This window comes from Vidua macroura, chromosome 8, assembly GCF_024509145.1.
Source record: "Vidua macroura isolate BioBank_ID:100142 chromosome 8, ASM2450914v1, whole genome shotgun sequence".
Lineage (NCBI taxonomy): Eukaryota > Metazoa > Chordata > Aves > Passeriformes > Viduidae > Vidua > Vidua macroura.
In genome coordinates this window covers 22,599,067-22,619,708 of record NC_071578.1, presented here as the reverse complement: position 1 = coordinate 22,619,708, position 20,642 = coordinate 22,599,067, and the positions used below count along the sequence as shown (strand labels likewise).

At 39.0% G+C, this 20,642-nt stretch overlaps 1 protein-coding gene across 1 annotated transcript in view; it reads right to left on the bottom strand.

Moving 5' to 3' along the window:
* Positions 1–396: 396 nt before the first annotated feature.
* LRMDA (leucine rich melanocyte differentiation associated) overlaps positions 397–20,642 on the bottom strand; it is a 613,636-nt gene continuing 593,390 nt past the window's right edge. The window contains exon 7 of the mRNA XM_053983676.1: positions 397–3,860. Within this exon, the coding sequence (XP_053839651.1) occupies positions 3,781–3,860 (80 nt within the window). The 3' untranslated portion in view covers positions 397–3,780. The remainder of the gene's footprint in view (positions 3,861–20,642) is intronic.

Sequence of the window (20,642 nt, the reverse complement as noted above, 5' to 3'; positions counted from 1 at the left end):
TGACCTGATTTGCTGTCAGATTCTGCAGACTGAACCTGCAAACAGACACTTCAAAATCCATGTCAAACATAAAGAGTCAATCTGGCTAGATGGTTACACCTCTGGAAAGCTGAATTTCATCTCTTTCTTTCACATATGCCAACCATTTAACAAAGCAAAAAGACAGACAGATCTGCAGAATAAAGACAATAAACTTTCCTAAAGTGGGCAAGCAGAAATTCATGTGCCAACTATCACACCACATTAAGAAGAAATATGTGGTAAGACTCAATGTGAGTCAGTATAAAATGGGCTGATTCAGAACTTCACCACAAAGGCTGCAAAAAGTTCTGCTGGGGGCAAACATTTCCCAACATACTCATACTGTTGGCAGGAATAAAAAATATTAATACATCCACTGGCAGCAAATGAAACCTTTTATTTTACAGAAAGCATTTTCAAAAGCACAGACAGGTTTGTTTCTTTCTTCTGTCTTATATAGGAGCAATGGTACACCAGCACACACTGATTTTTCATCTGTAAAGATGTGAGAATTGAACAGTCAGCAATCAAGTAATGCTCTGCTCAAAGAACAAATGTATTAAAAAGGGCTGCCTATCAGCCTTCCAAAACTTACTAACTCTAATTCTCATGGCTAACACATTGACTTCAAAGATACTCACAGTTTGAGTAAGGCAAATACTAGAATAAATACTGTGAGACTCAGCCTTAAGAAAGGAGAAAAAAGTGGCTTCAGTGGTGACATACTTTCAGCAATCCCATAAATCATTTATGCATGCAACAGATTCAATTAAAGCCAATGTGCTCTAAAGTTAGGTTTGTGTATCCATAACAGCAGGATTTTCACTGAAGGTCATTTATCTTTGTGACATTGGAGTGAATTTCTAGTTTGGATCTTTTCCTTGTTTCTAATTTCAAGGTTAGGGATTAACATTTTCAATACATGAAGTTACAAATGTAGTAAGCACAGCTTCTATAGGCATCTCCTAGTAAAAACATTTGCCTCCTAGTCTTCATTTGTGGAGACGTGATGTCTGACAAAAGGCAAAGGTCATCTCAAGACTGAACCTAAGACTGAAGTTACAACACAACACTAAGACTAGAGTGGTTCCTTTTAAATATTTTGAAATATTTTTAATTTTGTAGGCAAAATTACATTTCCTCCTAAATGATAGTTCATTTAAGAAATTCAGGTACAGTTCCCACTTTGGAAAGAACCAAGTATAGCTAGCAACCCCAAGTGTGAAAATTCTGCCATCTCTTGAACCAAAACTGCAGCAGAACACATCTGAAAATAAAATGCTCTGCATATTTAGACAGAAAAAAGATGTTTGCATAAACAGTAATACACATCCATGCATGTTTTTAAATATCTTAATACATGCTAGTAATACAAAATAATTATTCACAGATTTTATTTTGGTTTTTCCAGAATTAGAGACGTTTAGTGTGAATTCCCTTCAAGCAGATTTCAGTTACTTTTATTTACCATATTTAATATATTTACCATATTTAATTCTAGGTACATAATCCCCCAAGTGAAAACAAAATCCAAAGTGGAAGAGAATTTGTTCAAATTTCATTCCAAAAATATTTTTTGCCTCCGAAGCCTTACTAGGAAGAAAACTCTCCTGAAAATGATACAAATGGTTTTGACATTAGGAAAAGTAAACAAACAAAATAAAGATGGAAAAATCATGTGGTCAGTTTGCAAGTGCTGTTTATTGTTTGAGGCAGGGTTAAAGCCTTTTATAACGACAAGAACATATATGCAAACAGACTGAAAGTGACATTAGGTTATTCTAAACAACCCTATAACAAATCCTGCTGCCTAGAACATTGCCATAGCCAAAATGTGTGGAGGCTTCAAAACAGGCATCATGACAGGAACAAACTAAGATTGCTGTTATTTTGGTAATGAAAAGAGATGACAAGTGCCCTATTAATATTTTTGATTAAAGAAAAAGGCATGTAGTTTTCATTTATCTGGTATCTCCTCGGACTTGCAATGTGAATTGACCTTTCATTTGTAGTCACGTATGACAGTAGAAGAGGCATGACAAGTGGCTAAAATGTGCTTTCCAGACACCAATCAAACAGCTCAGAGCTCCATTTGAACTACAAGTGGTGTGAACTGGATCGTTCTATGTTCATCAGTGATTTAAAGTATCTGTTAAAGATTTATTATATACTTGCAGAGTGAGCAAAGGCTTCCGTTTACTGAGTGAGGTCTAAAATGCTGAGCAGCAGCAAGCTTTCCTTTGGCACCCAGCCAGTGCCTCACTATTTCATCAGTCACATCTGCTTTCACGACTGGCTTCCACGTTCAGTTCACTTCCACCTGTAATGCCAGCTGATAAAAGCCCCCAAGGTAGACAGTTTCTAAAGACTGGTATTTTTTTTAACCAGGAAAGTGAATAAAGACCACCAAGTAATTTCAAACAAACCAAGAACAGCTAGGCACTGATAGCTCTCAATAAAAAATGGGATCAATATGAATGGGTTTGGAACAGCCAAGAGGTCAGAATTTCTGGATATTCCTTGGCTAATCCCATTGTATCAATTAGAACTTAACACAATATATGCATGAAGTATGGACTTTATTTTTTTCCACAGTAACAAGTTAATGATTCCAAATATGTCCAACCTCTTTATCAGAAAAGCAGGAAATTTGCCATGCCTTTTTATTTTCTTGACTGAAAATCTGACAATAGCCGTTCTTGCATAGAAATCAAAAGGGATTATTCAGAACTCATCTCTCCAATATATTACTAAAGCTGCTAATTATGTTAATTCCACCAGTTACTTTTGTTGACTTTTTTTCCACTCTGAATAATCACACCCATCTGATGGCAGATTTATATCATTCCTTTTAAGCACGTTTTTCCCCAAATTTAAGCATTTAATTCTAAACATCATCCCTAAAAGTTAAAAATAGCTTGTGCAATAAACCAGGAATAATACACACTGTCAACATCACTAACGAGGACTTCTTCCAAGTGCAAACAGTTAAGCTATGACATTATTTTACAACATAAAGAAATGTTCACTTTTCTGAAGGTAAGTAAACAATGAGATGTGATTCAAGAAATAGAAAAATTTGTCTGGGATATTGCTTAAACCCTTTTCCTTTGCATATAAACATCTATACAAATTGACAGTGTTTTGCCTGGCCAGAATGTTTTAAGGATATATATTTTTCCCTGCTGAAAGAAAAAATAGGCTCATTTTGGGGGTGGGTGGGTGTACTACCAAACTGTGAAAGGATTTGTGTAAGCATGTATGAGATGATAGAAACACAAGCACTTAATTCACAGTGAAAAAAAATAAGAACAGATAAAGGCTTTTTCATCTGAAATTACAGCCTCTCTCTTTTATAAACACTTTGATATCAGCATCCACTTTGGCTCAACAGGCCAGGCAGAGATAAACGCGGTGCTTTTGCGGAGGCGCCACGGATGGAGCGGGCTCAGTCCAGCCCCAGGTGTGACCCCTGCTCTCCTGCGAGCAGCACTCGGACCAGGCAATCCATCACCGTGCTCCTCCTGTCAGGCCGGGTGCTCGGCTGCAGCTGTCTGTCACACTGGTGGATGGGACCTGCTTAAAGGCAATCATGTCAATCTCTATGTGACTACTCAGACTAAGATAGAAGGATGATCTTGACAGGCTTGGCAAAGTCAGCAGAAGGCACTAGAGGACTTTAGTTACATGCTTAAAATGTAGATGTGATTTGTGCTTCTTATGTGGAGGGACTGAAGAGGCACAAAACAGCACTGTGTTTTATAGCTGGTCATCTCGGATGAATCTGTTGCCTTCGGAATGTTTTCCATAGTAAATGTAGCGACATTTCCCCAAAATGCCTAGAATAAAGAGGAAATACAGTTAGGATTGAAATAGAATAATATGCAATAAAGCACATAACTTGGTTAATTTGAAGGAGGAAAAGGAGCAGTTTTCTCTTGTCCTGCAAAAGAAAGAAAGTTTGTGCATTTCAAATATTCAGTATTGCCATTTTAATCAGCAGTTTTGAACCCACTGGAAAAATGTGTTCAAATACCTACCTGACCTATCCCGTTAAACATACATCCACCAGTATCTTCAAAACTAGAACTTCATAACACTGAAACATCATACAGTGTGTTTTAAATCAGAGTACCTCTCTCCTGCTTCTGAAAAACCAGAAAGTCTGGGTTGAAGTTATATTTTGTGCTCCTCTGATGTCTCCTTGCTATTTGTTTAAAAGGTTTTCCTGATGAATGAAATCAAAAAGAAAAAAAAAAAAAAAAAGAAAAGAAAAAAAACAACAACAACAACAAAAAAAAAAAAAAACCAAAAAAAAAAAACTCCAAAAAAAACGACCAAAAAAACCCAACAGCAAATAATTACACTTTAATGTGGATCCTGGAAAAACCTGTCAAACTTTCCCAAAGTCATACTGCAAGCACCTAAACCACCCTTGTTTTTAGTGACAGAGAACTGAAGTGAGTGGCTGAAATCTAGATGGGAAGCCATTGACAGACATGGGCCAGAACAGTTGGCCTCCCCAGACTCCAGCATTTTTATACATACAAATAAATATTCAATAAAAACATTTCCAAAGTATCTCCCCAAACAACATTGCAAATCCCATGAGCAAGATACAATTTAATTATGCTAAATATTGGCACGTGTGGGATGCTTTCAACAATTAGCCATAATACTGGTTTTGGGAGGCAAGGCACATGATTCACAGTGAGTCCAGGCAGAAAGATGCCTGAGGAAGCCTTAAGTGCTGTGGGTGAGACACACATACCTGCAAATCTCACTACCTGATTCAAAAGCATCCCCTCTGGTGGTACTAAATGGTATGTGAAAGCGTAAGTTCACAGTTACATCCCACCTGTGAACATCCTCAAAGATGCTAAATTTTACTAGCAGAGTTGCTCTTTGAGCCCTCACACATGTATAGTCAAATTAAAGTCATCTCCCATGAAAAGAAAGAAGGTGGAAGGGACTCCTCTGCCTTGGGAGTGTCTTACCAGAGCAGCCACTGAAGTATCCGGCTCACCTCCACAAGGGCAAACATAACCTAGCCCAAAGGAGACAAGCACTGCCTTACATAAAGGGTAAAGAAGAGGGAGGAGCAGATCCTCAATTCTTTCTTGTTTTAGATTTCCAGAACTCACACAGCTGTTACTGTTCCCACTTGCAGTATGAATTAACTATGCAAGCTTTTATATTCTGCGTCCATTGTTTTCCACTACAGCGTCTGGATATAGTTAGGATACATAAAATAAGCTACTAAAGCTTTGGAAGGCGTGGTCATGAAAGATTAATTTAAACCCATGCTCTTCCTCCTCTCTAAGACAGCATGATGGTAACACGTTCCTAGGAGGGTTGTGGGGGGGGAAATAGATCGGCCTGTCATTTGTTGTGAAAAATGTTCCTCTTCAGGATAATACAAATACAGTGGGGACTATACAGTGCAGTGCCTGATCATTTTCCCCTCCTGCATAGAGCTTTCTTCAATAATTTCAATTCCAATAATTTCACTAGTGAAGCAGTTTACACATGCAAAAGATGGCAACAGCATTCCTAAACAAGAGTCTAACGACGACCAAGTTTTTCTTTCCCTAAACAGATATCCCAAGTTGGTTACAAGGCCATTTAGAGCTCTAAATGTAAAGGATACGAGCAGTTTATTAACGACATTCTTTGGACTCCTTTTTCACTGGCATTGATAAAAGTCTTGAGGTCTGCTGCATTTCTTAAGGACTGGAAGCAAGACTGTTTGTAGAGATGCTGGTGAGAGAGTGCTGTTTGATGAATGCTGGAGACTATAGCTAGGTGTCAGTGCTTAGAAAATGAGGCAAGGACATGAGGTATTAATATTGTCAATGATCTCCTGACAGGAAAACAGATACTGTATTCACCGTCAGATTTAAATAGACATCAAGTGCATTAATGACAAAAGGGCAGACTTCAAACAAAGGGGGCTGTATGGTGCTGTGCTGAGCCCGTCTCCAAGCTGGCAATAACCTGATCTGAAAAGACACTGTCAGGGCTACAGACAGGCCTGGGATTGTGTGCGGTGACAGAAAACAGAGATGCTGACAGAGATACCGGTGCCATATTATGCCAAGTATATTCTAACACTGTCTCCAGTCCTAACTAAATCTGACATCATTTCCTATCGCTTATAGTATCCTCCACTGCTCTGGCAGAATATTTCTCCCCAGACATCATTACAAACTCCACTGTAGTTTTAAAGTTACTGGCAGGCCTGTGCTGTCGTGGAGGCTGGGTCTAGAGGCCTAAGGATAACCTCAGTCAATCTAAATTTGGAGTTTGCTGGAGAAGTGCTCTCATTTTCACTGATATCTCAGCTACTTGAGGTGATCTGAACGCTAAAGTGTGAGGAGCTGTCACCTTGAATAAAATCCTTAAAGTAAAGACGCTCTGTTCCCGGGATGTTCAGCAAAGATGTCGGACAGTCTGGCAGCAGGAAATGAAATCCAGCTGCTGCTGCTCGCCTGGGGATAAAGGTGCTTGGGCTAGTGACAGTTAAAGTCAGCTGAAATTTTTGAAATCCTGCAGCCTACAATTGTTTAAATTAAGGAAGTGTTGTCTCCGCAGAGATTCCCTACCCAGGCACACAGCTGTGATTCGATTGCCAGGCATATTACACATGCTGCTCAGAGAGCCTTGATAAAAGCACAGTTGAAAATGTTGCCATGAGACCTTGTTTATCATGAAGGTTATTTGTAAAACAATAATCTTGCTCATAAATTAAATGCAGTGACTGGCATGGTTATTTGTTTTGCTTTGTTTTTCCTCTTTATGTCCCACCTCCCTTTGGCAACTACAGAAAGCTCAGAGAACTGCAAAATGTTTGTGTGCTGCAATGAGAATTCTGATGCTAAGATATGTCACATGTGAATTTAGGAAAGCTACTGCTTTTTTCCTGCCTATCTGCTATAGTATTTTTTCCTTGCAGGGCTGGGAGTACACTTGTTCCTTTGCACATAGACAAGGGAAAGAATGAGCGGAAAACAATACATCTGTGGCTGTTCTTGTGTTTTTAATTAAAATATCCAGCATCGGCCATAATAAGCTAAGTATACCCCCTATACATCAAAACAATACACAGCATCCAGAATGAGGTTTCTGCTGAAGGTTCTTAAGAAATGACAACACAAGGTCTCTTGAGGGATCATCTTCCCTGAATGAGGCTTCTAATTTTTCTTAAGTAGCTGATTCTACCATCACCACAAGCTGTTAGAACTATAATTATGAAAAAACTGCATTGGGAAGAATCATTTTTAAATTCACTCTTTATCTTTTAAATGTTTCCATCCTTTGGAATGGATGTTCTAATTATGCTGGGTAAGTAATGACCTTGCAGTTGCTCGCATGTGTTGTGGTATCAGTCTTTCTTCACAAACACATTGTAATGTCAGCAACACCAGCCTTTCCTTAGCTGAGGGAAAACCCAATTATCCAAATAAATAAATACATACATGCATACTAAAGCATGTGAAAAAGTTCAAGTCATGTTAGCTCCTTTTAAATTTGGTATATTTTGCAGAGAGCTATGGTGCTTTTAGACCTCTATACACTTTGATAGAGCAAAAAAGGTTTGCAGATGTATTATATCAGAAGTGGCAAAAACAAGTTGCAATGGGAAGTGTTAGACCTATAGATCATACAGCCTTAGTTACAGGTCAAAATTCATCTCAAGCCAACAGTGATCTACAGGAATTGTCGGGCAGCATCTTGTTGCATTTTTCCTACCACATTAATACTCCACATTTAGAAAAATCCACCTCTCAGTCGTCACAACTTAGGCAGCTTCTAGCAACACAGCTTCCTCCAGTAGCATTCAGTTTTCTTTAAAAAGTAATTACTAAAACTAAGTAGCCAAGCTAAAAAATTTTGCCACCCCCATCAAAACGTATTGCCACATCTGCCCAACATCCCCACCAGGCAACCATTTTAATATCAAATGTTTTTAATAAGCCCCTCTGCAAGTGAAAGCAGCAAAGTATTCACAACTAAATGTGTTTGTCAAACACTGGTCTGCAGTATCCATCAGGGAGTACATTTCAGTTAACAGCCTTCTGCCTGTCTCTCACATGGACTAACCACAGGGCCTGCTACGAGGAGCTGTGGTCAGATCAAGTGTAGTGCTCCATACACAGACTCAATATTCTAGTGGAATTCCACTTCACCTAACTTTAATTAGAGCACAGTACCTAAATCCTCCACTGCCAATTTGTATTTGATCCATATTCATCTCTTTCTGCACAACCTGCTGTTGCATAGTTTTGCTATGGGCTATTAAACAGCTGCCATGTTCCACCAAGAAGCTGGGTGCATTTCAGTGTGGTTATACTACCAATCTGTAAATTGTTTTGAGACCCTTCAGGATGAAATATCAACGCCATTATCATTTTTTTCATAGGCACTTGGGCATATTCTACAATTAATGAACAGAAGCTGTGAAATTCCCTTAAATATTAATATAAACTTCCTATAAAGGAAAGCAATTCCCTACTGACAACATTTAGAGGAGAATAAATACCTATATCTATGAGCAATTTAAAGTCTACAATGCTACTGATTTAGGCAAAACACCTCCACGAGTCAAGTTAATCTAAAACTCTTAAAAATCTTTTTATCTAAGGGATATGTAAAGGTGGGGGAAAAAAAAAAAAAAAAAAAAAAAAAAAAAAAAACCAAAAAAACAACAATCCAAAAGCAAACCCTTTTGTACAGGAGCTTAGTAAGTTTTCAGTTTGTATTTATCTACCTGGAAATTCTAACAACTTTAATTAGTTGTCTAGTTGACAACTTATTTTCAGTTTCTTTTGGTGAAACAGAATACTTGTTTCTATTGAATATGATCCAGCCTATGAATTTTCTGACACAGGAATCTGAGAAGATCCCTTGGAAGACAAGAAAAGGTGTAAAGGATCATCTGGGTCACCAAGTACTCCCCAAAGCAGCCAAGTGTGCAACCCAGACTTGCACTCTGCCCCAGCAACCAAAGCACTGCCAGCGTGGGGAGGACTGAGCTCACAAACTGCAACATGACACAGGACAAGAACAGAAGAGTTGCAGCTGTCTTTGCTAATGGGATGGGTTCTCTGGCTGCTACCATTTCATCTGCTTGTTGCAACCATATTTCCAGATTGCTCCCGCCCGGAGTTAAGACACAGGAGCTTGACTCCTTAAACCAGAGAAGGAGGAGCAACGAACAGAGGAGAATACAACAGATAAGAATTTCTTTGGTTGTGCCACTGCTAAATGCTGTGGAAAAGAATCTTAAAAAGACCTGAAATATCACAGTAAGAAACAAAACCCAGATAAATTCCCCAAAATATTATCATAACATACTCACAAGTGCTCACATAATAAATGCACAAATATTAATGTTCCTTATGTTATAAATGAGTTAATTTATTTTTAAGAGGATAGTAACGCTAAATGTAAGCAAAAACGATGCATCATTTCTCAAAAAGTAGCTATGCATAAAGGGGTGAGGTTGTGCTTGAGAAGGCTGGGGACAGAGCTAGCTGTAGCTAAGGCAAAATTCCTTCACCAGGGCCACAGTCCTCACAGAGTGGTCTCCAAATACTCCCAAAGAAGTGCCTGTGAATCAGGGATTGTGGTCCATTGCAGGTTTCCTGGAGAAAGAAGACATACCTTCAGTAGTAAACTGCTGATCCTGACTCCTCCCTCTCTCTGAGGGCAACAACATTCAAGGAAGGTAACCTTCCCATTCAGAGGAGATGAATTACCTCTTTGCTCTGCTCCCTGCACAGGGATGCCGAAAAATGATAACATTTTCCCTCTGGACACCCTACAGGACGCGGCACAAAATGGTCTTTCAGACTGAAAGGAATTACTGAAAGGCACAAAATCAAATCTGTATCCAGTCTACAGCAATGGTGTTAGAATTATACACCTAAGCTAGAGCTGAGAGGAATCACAGAAGGCAAACTAACACACTGAATTATTGCAAGTATCCTGCACAGACAAGTGCTGTGACATGTCAAGTCTCACTGGCCTGTTTGTGGGAAGGGGGAAAAAGGGGGGAGTATGCAGGGAAGTGAGAGTAGGGGAGGGGGGAGCAAAGCAGTCAGCAGGGAGGGGATGTTGGAAAATTTTGCAATGAAGGTGATAGGAATACAAAGATGTGAAGTTTGCATCCTGGGCCAAGGAAGCTGCATAAATGTTCAGTGTAAACTAGCAGTCAAGCTGATGTGTGATAAAGTGCAGCCTGCTGTAAATACACTTCAGGGCTCCCAGTGCAACTAGGGAAGAGACTTGCAATTTAGAAGTGGGGGGGAGAAAGAAAAAGTAAAAAAAAAAAAAAAAAAAAGCATAGCAAGCTTTTTCTCACATAATCTGTTACTGGAAAATTGAGAAGCTTGTCCAAGTCCGTGGGAATAAGCTGATGAGCTGATACTTAATAATAAACCATATTGTGTCATGGTGTGGAGTCATCTAGATCCATTCAGGCCACAAACTATATTACTTTATACAGCCCTGGCTGACATACATTTAAAGCCCTCTACACATTAAGGAGCCATTAGGCTGACAGATTAAAAGTTATCTTGGAGCTAATGTTTCCATTATGCGTATCCTGGCAGTGGAACAATCAACACACTGTTCCTCAGATGTCATACTTTGTTTAAAAAAAGGGTAGGGGGGAGAGCAGGGGGAAAGGAGGGTATCCTTCCCTCCTTGAATGACATTGACATGATCAGCTTTGATCTGGGCATGTGCTGTCTACAGATTCTCTACTGTTGGCTAAAATAGGAGCATTTAGGGCATAATACTTTAAATCATTAACCAGTTCCATACTCCTCTGGGTATCATTGTTACAATTTAAGGTTCTACACTTGGGATTTCTTTGGACTCTTTCCATGCTCATTGTAACTATCATCAGAGAAATATGTTGGGGGGTTGGAATGTCTCTTCCTAGTGAAAATGAAACAAAAAGCACACACAAAAAAATACATAGACAAATAAACAAAAGCCCCAAACCAAATGCTTTTGTCTCTTCAGTGCACCTTTACCAGTTTTGCATTGTTACTATCACTGAGAGAATTAATGCTGACTTTATAATTAAATACTTGCTGTGAAATATGTTGAAAAATTAAAGCAGATTTTTTTTTTTTCAATTACTCAGACTCATAAATTTTGTAGTTAGCTAGATACTGTAATTAAAGAAACCCAAGTGCACAGAAAGCATCAGCGTGCCAAATTTTCGGGGTGGACTGATGCTTACATTTGGATATACTGAACGTCCTTGAAAGAGATGAAGGAAAGGAAGTATGGGCTCGCAGTCCTCTGGGTCTTGAAAACACTTCTCGATGCATCTCATTCTCTCATCTACGGTGTGAATGAAAGCAGTAAAGGCAGAAAAGGGCAGTAAATACTCCTGGCAGGTCGGGTCTCAGCCGAGCTCCGCTCGCCGCTGACCCCCGCCGCCAGGGCCCGCTCGCTGTGCGGGCGGGCCCCGGACACTAGAGGGCAGCAGTTCTTTGTGCCAGCCGCGCCGAGCCGAGCCGCGCCGCGCGGGCGGGCGGCGATGGCAGCGGCAGCGCTGTGCGCGCCCCGCGCTGCGGCCGGCGGAGCCTGCGTTTGTGCAAGCTGTGCTGCAGCCTTTCCCCCAGGAGCCTGACCGAGCCCGGGCTCAGCTCGGGAGCACCAGTCCGAGTGCGCTGATGGCGGGGCAGTGCTCTGAACAAAAGGCTCGAAATGCTGTTGGGGGGAGGCGACCGCCCGCCTCCAGCGTCGGAGGCATTTGTTATTCTCTCGTATTCGCGGCGTAAATGCCAGCGCTGCTTTGAACCACCTTTCTCCTACTTTGTTAATGCAACGGTGCGACCACTGAAGTGATGTAAGAGACTCTTTTTACATATTCAGAATGATAGAGGAAAAGGAGGTTCTAAAATCCCTTCCATATACCATATATGAAAGTTCAGCTGTTCAGTGTACACTCACCATGCAATTGAGGAGATTTTCAGTTAATTTGGCTAACATATGCAACAATGGCCTTTCTGCTGGCTGCTCTGTACTTTGTGCTACATTCTAATAATAAAACTTATGCTACTCAGCAATGGAACTAAACCATAAAGAATGACAAGGTCATTAAGAAAACAAAAAGTGACTATAATTAAATCATACTTCACAAACCTTAACCATGCACATATTGCATTAGCAGTAAAATGCAAAAGGAAAAAAAGAGGGAAGTAAGTTCTTTTAGCAACCATGATAGAATTAAACAAATGCACCATGATTTATGGGGCATAAAGCAAACTTTTGGAATAATTGTTCGGAAAGTCTGCAAGCATTCCAATAAAATTACAAATTCTTCTGTGAAAAAAATTTGAGCAGCAGGGCCCTTCTGGAGAGTTTAGACATAAATTTGGCTCATCTCATGAGTAAAACTTGCTTTTGGATCTCAAATGTGTTCCTGCTGCAGGAGTTCACATTAGGGGAAAAAAAAAGCCATAGAAAATTCAGTCTGGCTCAACTGGTTTGAAATTTCTCAAGAGAGTCATCTGAAATAAAGACAAGTTGCTTTTTATTTTTAAAGCTGGGAAAGCAAGTCTCTCAAATAAAATTAAAGAGCATAATTAAATAGTGCTGCTGTCACATTATGATACAGTTAAGGGAACCTTACTTGCTCCTTTCCACAAGCCCTTCCTCAGAAACAACAACAACAAAAAAAAACCATTTAAATAATTGCTAATTATAGGATTGCTATGATTTTTCCTAATACAAAAACAAGCATTTTTTGAGAAGGAGATACTACAATGGCCTTGGATTCTGCTGATTTCCAGCAGAAGTTGAAGGCATCTGGCACTTTGTAAGAGACATCCAGAACCCAAAACAACAGGTGAGCTCCTTGCTCTCTTCTGTCACTATTACTATAAGTGTAATCAAAAGTGCATCTGGATCCAAACACAAAGTATCCAGAAAATATGTAGTTCTCTGGACTAAGTGTGGGCTTGCCTCTTAGTAGAATTTTGTTTTATGCTATATGACATATAGCACCATCTGCTATTGCTAAATAGTTACTGGCCATAGTCTAGTTCCCAACCTGTCTCCAGTACTCAAAGCCAAAATATTGTCATCATTTTCTATCCTCAACTCCTTTCCCCTTTCCTCAGTCTCGTTATAAAATATGGTAATGGGAGGGGGCTGAAGGTTAAATCACAGTGGCCAGTAGAACATAGTTTACAGGTGCACTTTTAGTCTCTATGGAAGCTTTGGCTAAAGATAAAAATTGGGGACTAAGAAACAGCTTGAGAGGCACATTAAAACCCCTCCATTAGGGTCAGAGTCATTAAAGTTTAGTTAAAGCACTAAAGACCTTCTAACAAGTATTCTGCTTAGTAAACATTTTCCAGCGAAGCGCAGATATTGGTGAGAGCTTTTGGAGTGTGTCAGTTAATCAGCATTCGCCCGCTTTGACAGCTTGAAATATTACTCACTTATTTGGCTGGTTCAAATTTGTCAGACTTGACTATGTTGCAAGTTTACATGTCCCCATATGAAAAAGGAGATCACTGGCAAAATGTTCACAATTATACACACGATGGACCTAATAAAACACATGTGGCTAAAAAATAATCAAGCAGCAGTGATCACTGTTGTCACTCAGAAGCACAAAAAAAGAGTTTAGTCTTTGAGACTACCAAGCTAAACAGGAAGCAATAACCTGTTACTTTACCAAATATCCTTTAAATAGTTAATGGAAGAATAAAATCTCCACCACACTCAGAGGCATTAAATTGCTTGGTTAAAGCTGCATTTATATTTTGGATATGTTGAGTCATTTGGTGGTACAAAGAAAAGAAAGGCTTAAGACAGAAGCTGTCCCTCAGTCCTGAGAATGTTTTGCAGCCAAGGAAGCCCCTTCTGCCACAGGAAGGCCATTTAGGCAATACTCTTCACCTTTGCTCTCAGAGTGGGTGCTATTAAAACAGAAAGTCCTCTGCAGGTAGTCTGGGATTAGACCATCACATGAATTCACAGCAGGAAAGCCAGTCACACACAGCCACTGTTTGGTTAAATGTATTCAACAACAGGGCACATGAGTGCTGCTGTTAAGCCTGGGGCACCGCTGAACAGCACAAACTGCCCTACAGAAGACCTCAAAGATCTCAGAAGTAATAACAAAAAATTATACAAGAAAGATCTTTTCAGGGATAAGGAAAGCTTAACCACTTACGTGTGTGCAGTGAACCCTGTGGTCCTTTCAGAGAGGCTCCTGGGAAGCAGCTATATGCTACTGAAGTATTTCAGTCTTTGGGCAAAACAAGCTTGACATCCCTGTTGGCATCTCTGCTGAGAACAGACACTGGCCTTACTCAGAAAACATCAAACGTGACTTTCTGCTAGCTGTGGCAAAGCTGAATACTGAAGGCAGGGGAGGAGAGGTCACAGAGGAAGCAGTAGTTAACGGGGTAAAGTGAGTGTTATAATCCCCAAATTGCAGTTGGACTGAATGTTTGCAGACAATCTGCCTGTCTATACCAAGACAAGCTCATTTTTCTTTCTTCTAGGAGAGGGTTAAGTATAATCTGAAGCCTGGAAAATGGCTGCTGTTGATACTAGTGAGGCCTTCTCTTTAACTAGATCCTTCAGGAAAAAACAAATTAATCAACAGCCAGCTGAAGTGGGTTTAATGATTGCATTCTGCATACAATCAGCTTTTCCCTTTTCAAGGGCCATCAATATGTCAAGGGAAGACATATCTGAAGGATATAGCTCTTAACATCAAGGTTATCTATTCTCCACAAGGCTCCCACTCCTTACTGGGCTGATACTTTACACTGCCTGTGTCTAACATTTTCATCAACTCTGCAATCAATCAAGGTAATAATGTTGTGCAAAAAATCAATTAACAACGCAATTAAACTTTCCTTATTATCTCAAAGGGCTGAAATAATACCTAAAGGGAAGATAGACTCACTGAATGCAGACATCCATAACCCAATGTGAAAGTGAATTATGAGGTTAGACAGATGCAGGCATGTACTGGCGCTGTTATTTTCAAAGGGATATATCTCATCCAGGCAGTGTATCAGTCACCACCAATCCCATACCCTAAAATTCCAAATTACTTTTAAGAAATATACGATGTGCAATATCCATTTCATATTCTCTTTTAGAGATAAACCCCCCAAAATCTGAACAGGAGTATTATTCAAAGACAAAATGATCTTTCAGAAAGAACATAAAATATAAAAGCTATAATAACATTTACATCTGTATACCACCCATGTCTGTAAATGCAGGTCATCAATTATACCTAATCTGTAGTGAATAAAGAACAGAAGAAGCAGCACAACATTTAAAGCCCAAAGGCTCAAATTTGCAAATACCTTGCATCAAGTACACTGAAAGAAGAGCCCCAGTATAAACACACGTAACAAAACCAGCAAGGACTTAAGTATCATTCCCTGAAAATAAGACAGAGTGCCTATATTATTTTGTAATTACATTCAATCCTCATGGAAACATCATTCCCAAGAGCTGAGAGTTTTAAAGTACATTGAAAACAGACAATTAACCCCTAGCTGTTGGGAGGATTTGGGTTTTAGCATAAAGACGTTAAGGAGCAGGGTGCTCAGCACACCAGCACAATGGAGTTAATATAGTTGGGAACCCAGGTGCAATAGCTTTGTGTAGAAGATGACTGGATAAGGATTTGAGGGAGGGTGGGGAAAAGAGTAGAGAAGGAATACATGCAAAATTAACTACTAAATGAGTGATCTTACATTATCTGATCTTACAATGTCTACACATTGACAACCAAAAAATATTATACAAAGAAAACAACCGTGACCAAGCTAGGTATTTTGTGGGATTTTCTGATACCTATAATTTTATATCTCACAACCTGAGCGTTTCCCTTCAGCCCCCCCCCTTACTCATTTCCCAACATACCCACACACAGTCTTCACCCTAGATTGTTGTGACTTAACGTAGGCAAAAAGATAATGAAAATAGAAAACACTTAAGGGAAGCCTATGTCAGTGACAAGCTAGGCTTACATCCTGTAATAAGCTCAGGAAAATTTGGAAGCAGAAAAATCCCCTTACTTTGAATTCCTCTGTTAAAGGACGCTCCATGCGTCTATGTAAGGAGAGGTGTTCTACAAAGCTGTTCTCCCAGCAGGGTTTGCTTAAGCACATAACAGCTGCAGTTTAGAAATGGTCTATTCGTACAATTAGCTCATGTAGTGCAAGTGGCTTGTTTGGACCAAGAACATCTTTTTTTTTTTTTTTTTTTTGTTGATAACTCTCCCTGGTTTTGTCTTTGTTTTGTACTTCCTGCTCTTCCCCCTGTTACCCCCATTCTGTAGAGTCAGTCATGGGTGAGATACAAATAAATGTGATTAAATTTTTCCACAATTTTTGAAAAATAACAGACTTTCCTGCTTGGATTTGGGGCACTAATATTAGTCCAGGATTAGAGAATTCAGCCATTCCTCTGTTAACCTTTAGGAACATAATTAATATGTTTTCATTTTCAATGACTTCATTGTGTGTCTATCAACTGGAACCATTCCTGCTGTGTATTTGATTCCACTGACGATGGGGTGTGTTGGATTTTAAATGATGTGCTAGCACTTCTGTTCCCTATATACTCTAGTTTATGTGTTATTCATGACTCGCATTTGGAGACATGGATGATACACAGATGTAAATGTTATTAAAGCTTTTGTGTTTAGATTCATTGTGAAAGACTTTTTTGTTTTCAGATAATTCTTTTAACCATCACAAATAACCACCAATACATGAAATTGTCTTGAGACATTTTTCTTTCCTGTTAAGGTTTTTGATGAAGAGAATTTTTTATTCTCCCTAGTGTTCTCTCATCATCAAAATAAAATACAGGATAAATTGACAGACAGCAGTTACACCTGCAGGAGAGCGCAGAAGTAAACCTTTTTGTCATATGCTCATTATACAAAATCAAACCCAAAAGTTACTTTATTTTTTTAATAGCTGTCAGGACTGTGGCTCTCAGTTTAAGAAGGCTGCGACTGGCATTATTCTCAAACTGCTTTCACCCTTTACCGTCACATTTGTATACCTGAGGAATTTAAAAGGAGCACGGTAAAGAAAAAGGTACTTTGCCAAATCATGGTTTCCTATCTCCTTTTTCACTTAGAATAAACTAATTTTAGATAATTAGTTTTAGAGCACTATTTAAATATTTTGAATATATGACAGACATACCGTGCATCTTTGTTGCACTGGTTTTATGTAGGAATAAACTGAAACACATATATGTACTTAAATGCTTGGTAAGCATCAGCCAGCCAGCAGTCAGAAGTAATTTTTTGTGATGGACAGATAAAACACCATTAAATTTTTTCATTGTTACTTACTAAGGCAAGGGGTGAGCAGGTAGATTTGTGTGTCTGGACTGGTAAATCTTCAAGACAGTTGCGTGAGGTTGCTGGATGTAAGTACATATATGGCTTTGAACTGAAACAAAAGTGCTCTCAAAAAGCCACATTTAATCACTAATAATCCTGCCAATTGACAAATCCTTAGATATTTTCTCTCAATTAAATTGGAGCTCACTTGAAACATGAAGTCTTGGATTTGTCACATTTTTTGCCCTAAAAGAAATATTTTATAGCACATATTTTACTTTTTGATGTCTATTAAGCCTATAATAGCAGCAGCCTCTCTACAGAACTTAAATATTCAGAAACCCCAGCAAAAGGGATTTCTTTGTCTGAGGTTCAAGCTTCTTGTAAAAATCTGAGTCAGACTAATTTAGTCAAAGTCTAATAGTTTGATCAAGCAAATAACTTATTAAATTTTCTGTTGTTGGAGTAGTGTGTTGGATAGTGGTGGCTTGCACTCCCCAATGTACCATTTTACAGAGACCTTCATATTTTGTTGTGAATAGTTATTGAAAAAGAGTTTTCCATCTGACAGAGAAAATCAATCTAATGTCACCCACTCTTTACCTCCAATTTTCTACTAGCACCACCTCTGTCTGGTGCAATCTTGTTAATGTTTTGCTGTAGATACCTGCTGTTTTACTTCACCTGCTACTAAAGCTTACTGCTCTTGAGGAGTTTTGGAAAACTGCCTTTGAACTTTATGAAACAAAAGACAATTTTTTAAGCTGAACCAAACTGTAACTTAATTCAGCAGGACACTGCAATGCTGCTTCTAAGTCTTTGATGCTTTATTGAGGCAGCAAGGTTCCAACCTTTCTCTTCCCCAGTCACAGTGAAGACAGCTCAAGCTACTCAGCAGAGCATTTCTAATGGCCAAAACCCAGGAAGTCGTGGCTTGGCTGCCTTGCACTTCATTCCAGGTAAATTCCAGCCATAGTGGGGAGTGGCCATGCCATGGAAAGAGTAACCCACTCCCTAGTGCAGGATAGAGTCAGGACAAAGTGTGTCTGGAGCATCATCAGATTAGGCCATACTAGGTCCTTGAGATTAAGAAGCTACAGTATTTGGGACATATGACAGGGTAGCAGAAGAGCGGAGAAGAAAAAAGGCCATTTTTATGTGGTTTCAGTCTTGTGCCACACAGTTCTTCAGCCTTCACAGACTGTCTGGCCAATGTACACATTTCAGTCTTTTACTTTTCACAGTGTAAACACTTAATTATTTTTGGGCTTGCTCAAGAATGGAAATAGATCGTCATCCAGAGAGTAGATGAGCAACATTTTCAGATGCTCTTCAATAATTATTTTCTTATCAGGAAACAGTGTATGATACCTTATAAACATGGCACCATAAATCTACAACATTATTGAGGCAAATACAGATTAATTCACAATTCAGTGTTAGTAGCCACCTTAACTGAGTAGAATCTGATGCAACATAAAAATATGTTGAGATAAAATTGTTAAGATAACAAAATAAAAAGGTTTGCCTACCATTTCTGTCTAAACAGAAGCATGTTCACTGCCTGTGAAAAAATATAAGATTTCTGTCACTCCCCCAATGCACTTGTCTGACTTAAATAGCCTTTGGTAAAGGCTTGGAGATCTTAAAATAGGAAGGCAGTCATCAAACTTTCACCAGATGACTCACAGCACTGTTAAGAGCAATTATTTAAATGTTTGATGTTTTTTAGACAGTTGATGAAGTCAAGAGAACCAATTCAGCCAGTCACCAAGAAAGCAAACAGTGACCCACAGGATTTCAACCATCCTCCTTTTCTGATGTGGTTTCACAGTACACATTACCAGAAGCTTTATGAGACCACTTCTATTTACCAGAAGCTTTATGAACCATCAAGGGTCCATCCAGGTAAGATCAGCCAACAAATGGGGTACTAAAACAGAAAGCGGGTACAAGATGTTCTTCCCTTTTTCTCTCATGCATTTGAATTTTTTGTTTAACAGGGAAGAAGTCTGTCTTCTCATAAGACCAAATGATATGAAAACAATGTTTTTCTTGACGTAAATAAAATAACTTCACGTGGTCTTTCCCATAGCCACACAACTGTGCAGGCCTGGTGAATGCAGCAGTCTTGCATAGTCTCCTTCTCCATTTATAGCAATGATGGTTAAGTTCTGGACACACATGGCTCTAAAATTTATTGAATTCAAGTGCAATTAATATCCAAGTCTCTGGGAAGCTTATATAAAGCTATTACTCTGTTCAAAGGGGAAAAAAAAAGACCATCAAATGGTTATACTGAAAGTTATTTTTCTGTTTTTCTTTGTCTCAAAAAAGAAAGGGGGAGAAAGAGATGACTGTTCCATAATTATAAATCTTCTGAAACTGTAACTCAGGAAAAGACTTTTCAAATAAAATGTTTCCCAGAAAAGAATATTTGGCAGCGGTTGGCTCTTGTTTTCCCTAATAACCATTAAAAGTCTGCCCTAGTAAACCATTTTACTGCAACGTTTGAAATGGTAGAGTTTACATTTTATTTAATGAATAGTTGCAGAGCATTAAAGCAACATCTCGTCGGCAAAACAGCTCCTTATCCTCGCTTTGTCTCAATTGGTTTTTTTACATTTCATTTTCAATGACATGTCAGCCGTCTCTCACCAACCTCAAAGGAAAGTTGAATGCGGGGCTTACAAAGTTAAGCTGACATTTGCTCTCTTCCAATAAAAAATATTTAGTCCATTAAACATAAATACCTGTCATTATGATACATGGACTGGGTACAAGCCTCCCGTTTCCCTCTGATGTTTATTACATCCAAACAACTGCAGTGCCTGCATGTTTTCAACTTTAGTGTATTGATTAAACTTTTAAATGGCTGCCATATAACCCAGGGACATCAGGAAGATTAATTTGCGTCAATGTTCATCTGTAATTCATTAGCCATTTATTCTTTACAACCACATGGGCTATCAAGAAAATGCAGGCCATTTTTCACTCTGCACAGGCTTGGGAACAGATCCTGAAATTTGTGCTGCATACAAATAAGCTCCCCAGGCCCGGCCACTTAAACTGCTTGGCTTTTCAAAAGTTAAAGTTGGGAATAACAGCAGAAAAAAGGGAACATAAAAAACCAGAAATGGACAAAATATACGTCCTCAGGGTACTAGGGATTTAACTGAGTTTGTCCACTGTCTTTTCATCCATGGATTATGGTTTCTTATTTCAGTCAGATTATAATAACTGAAAC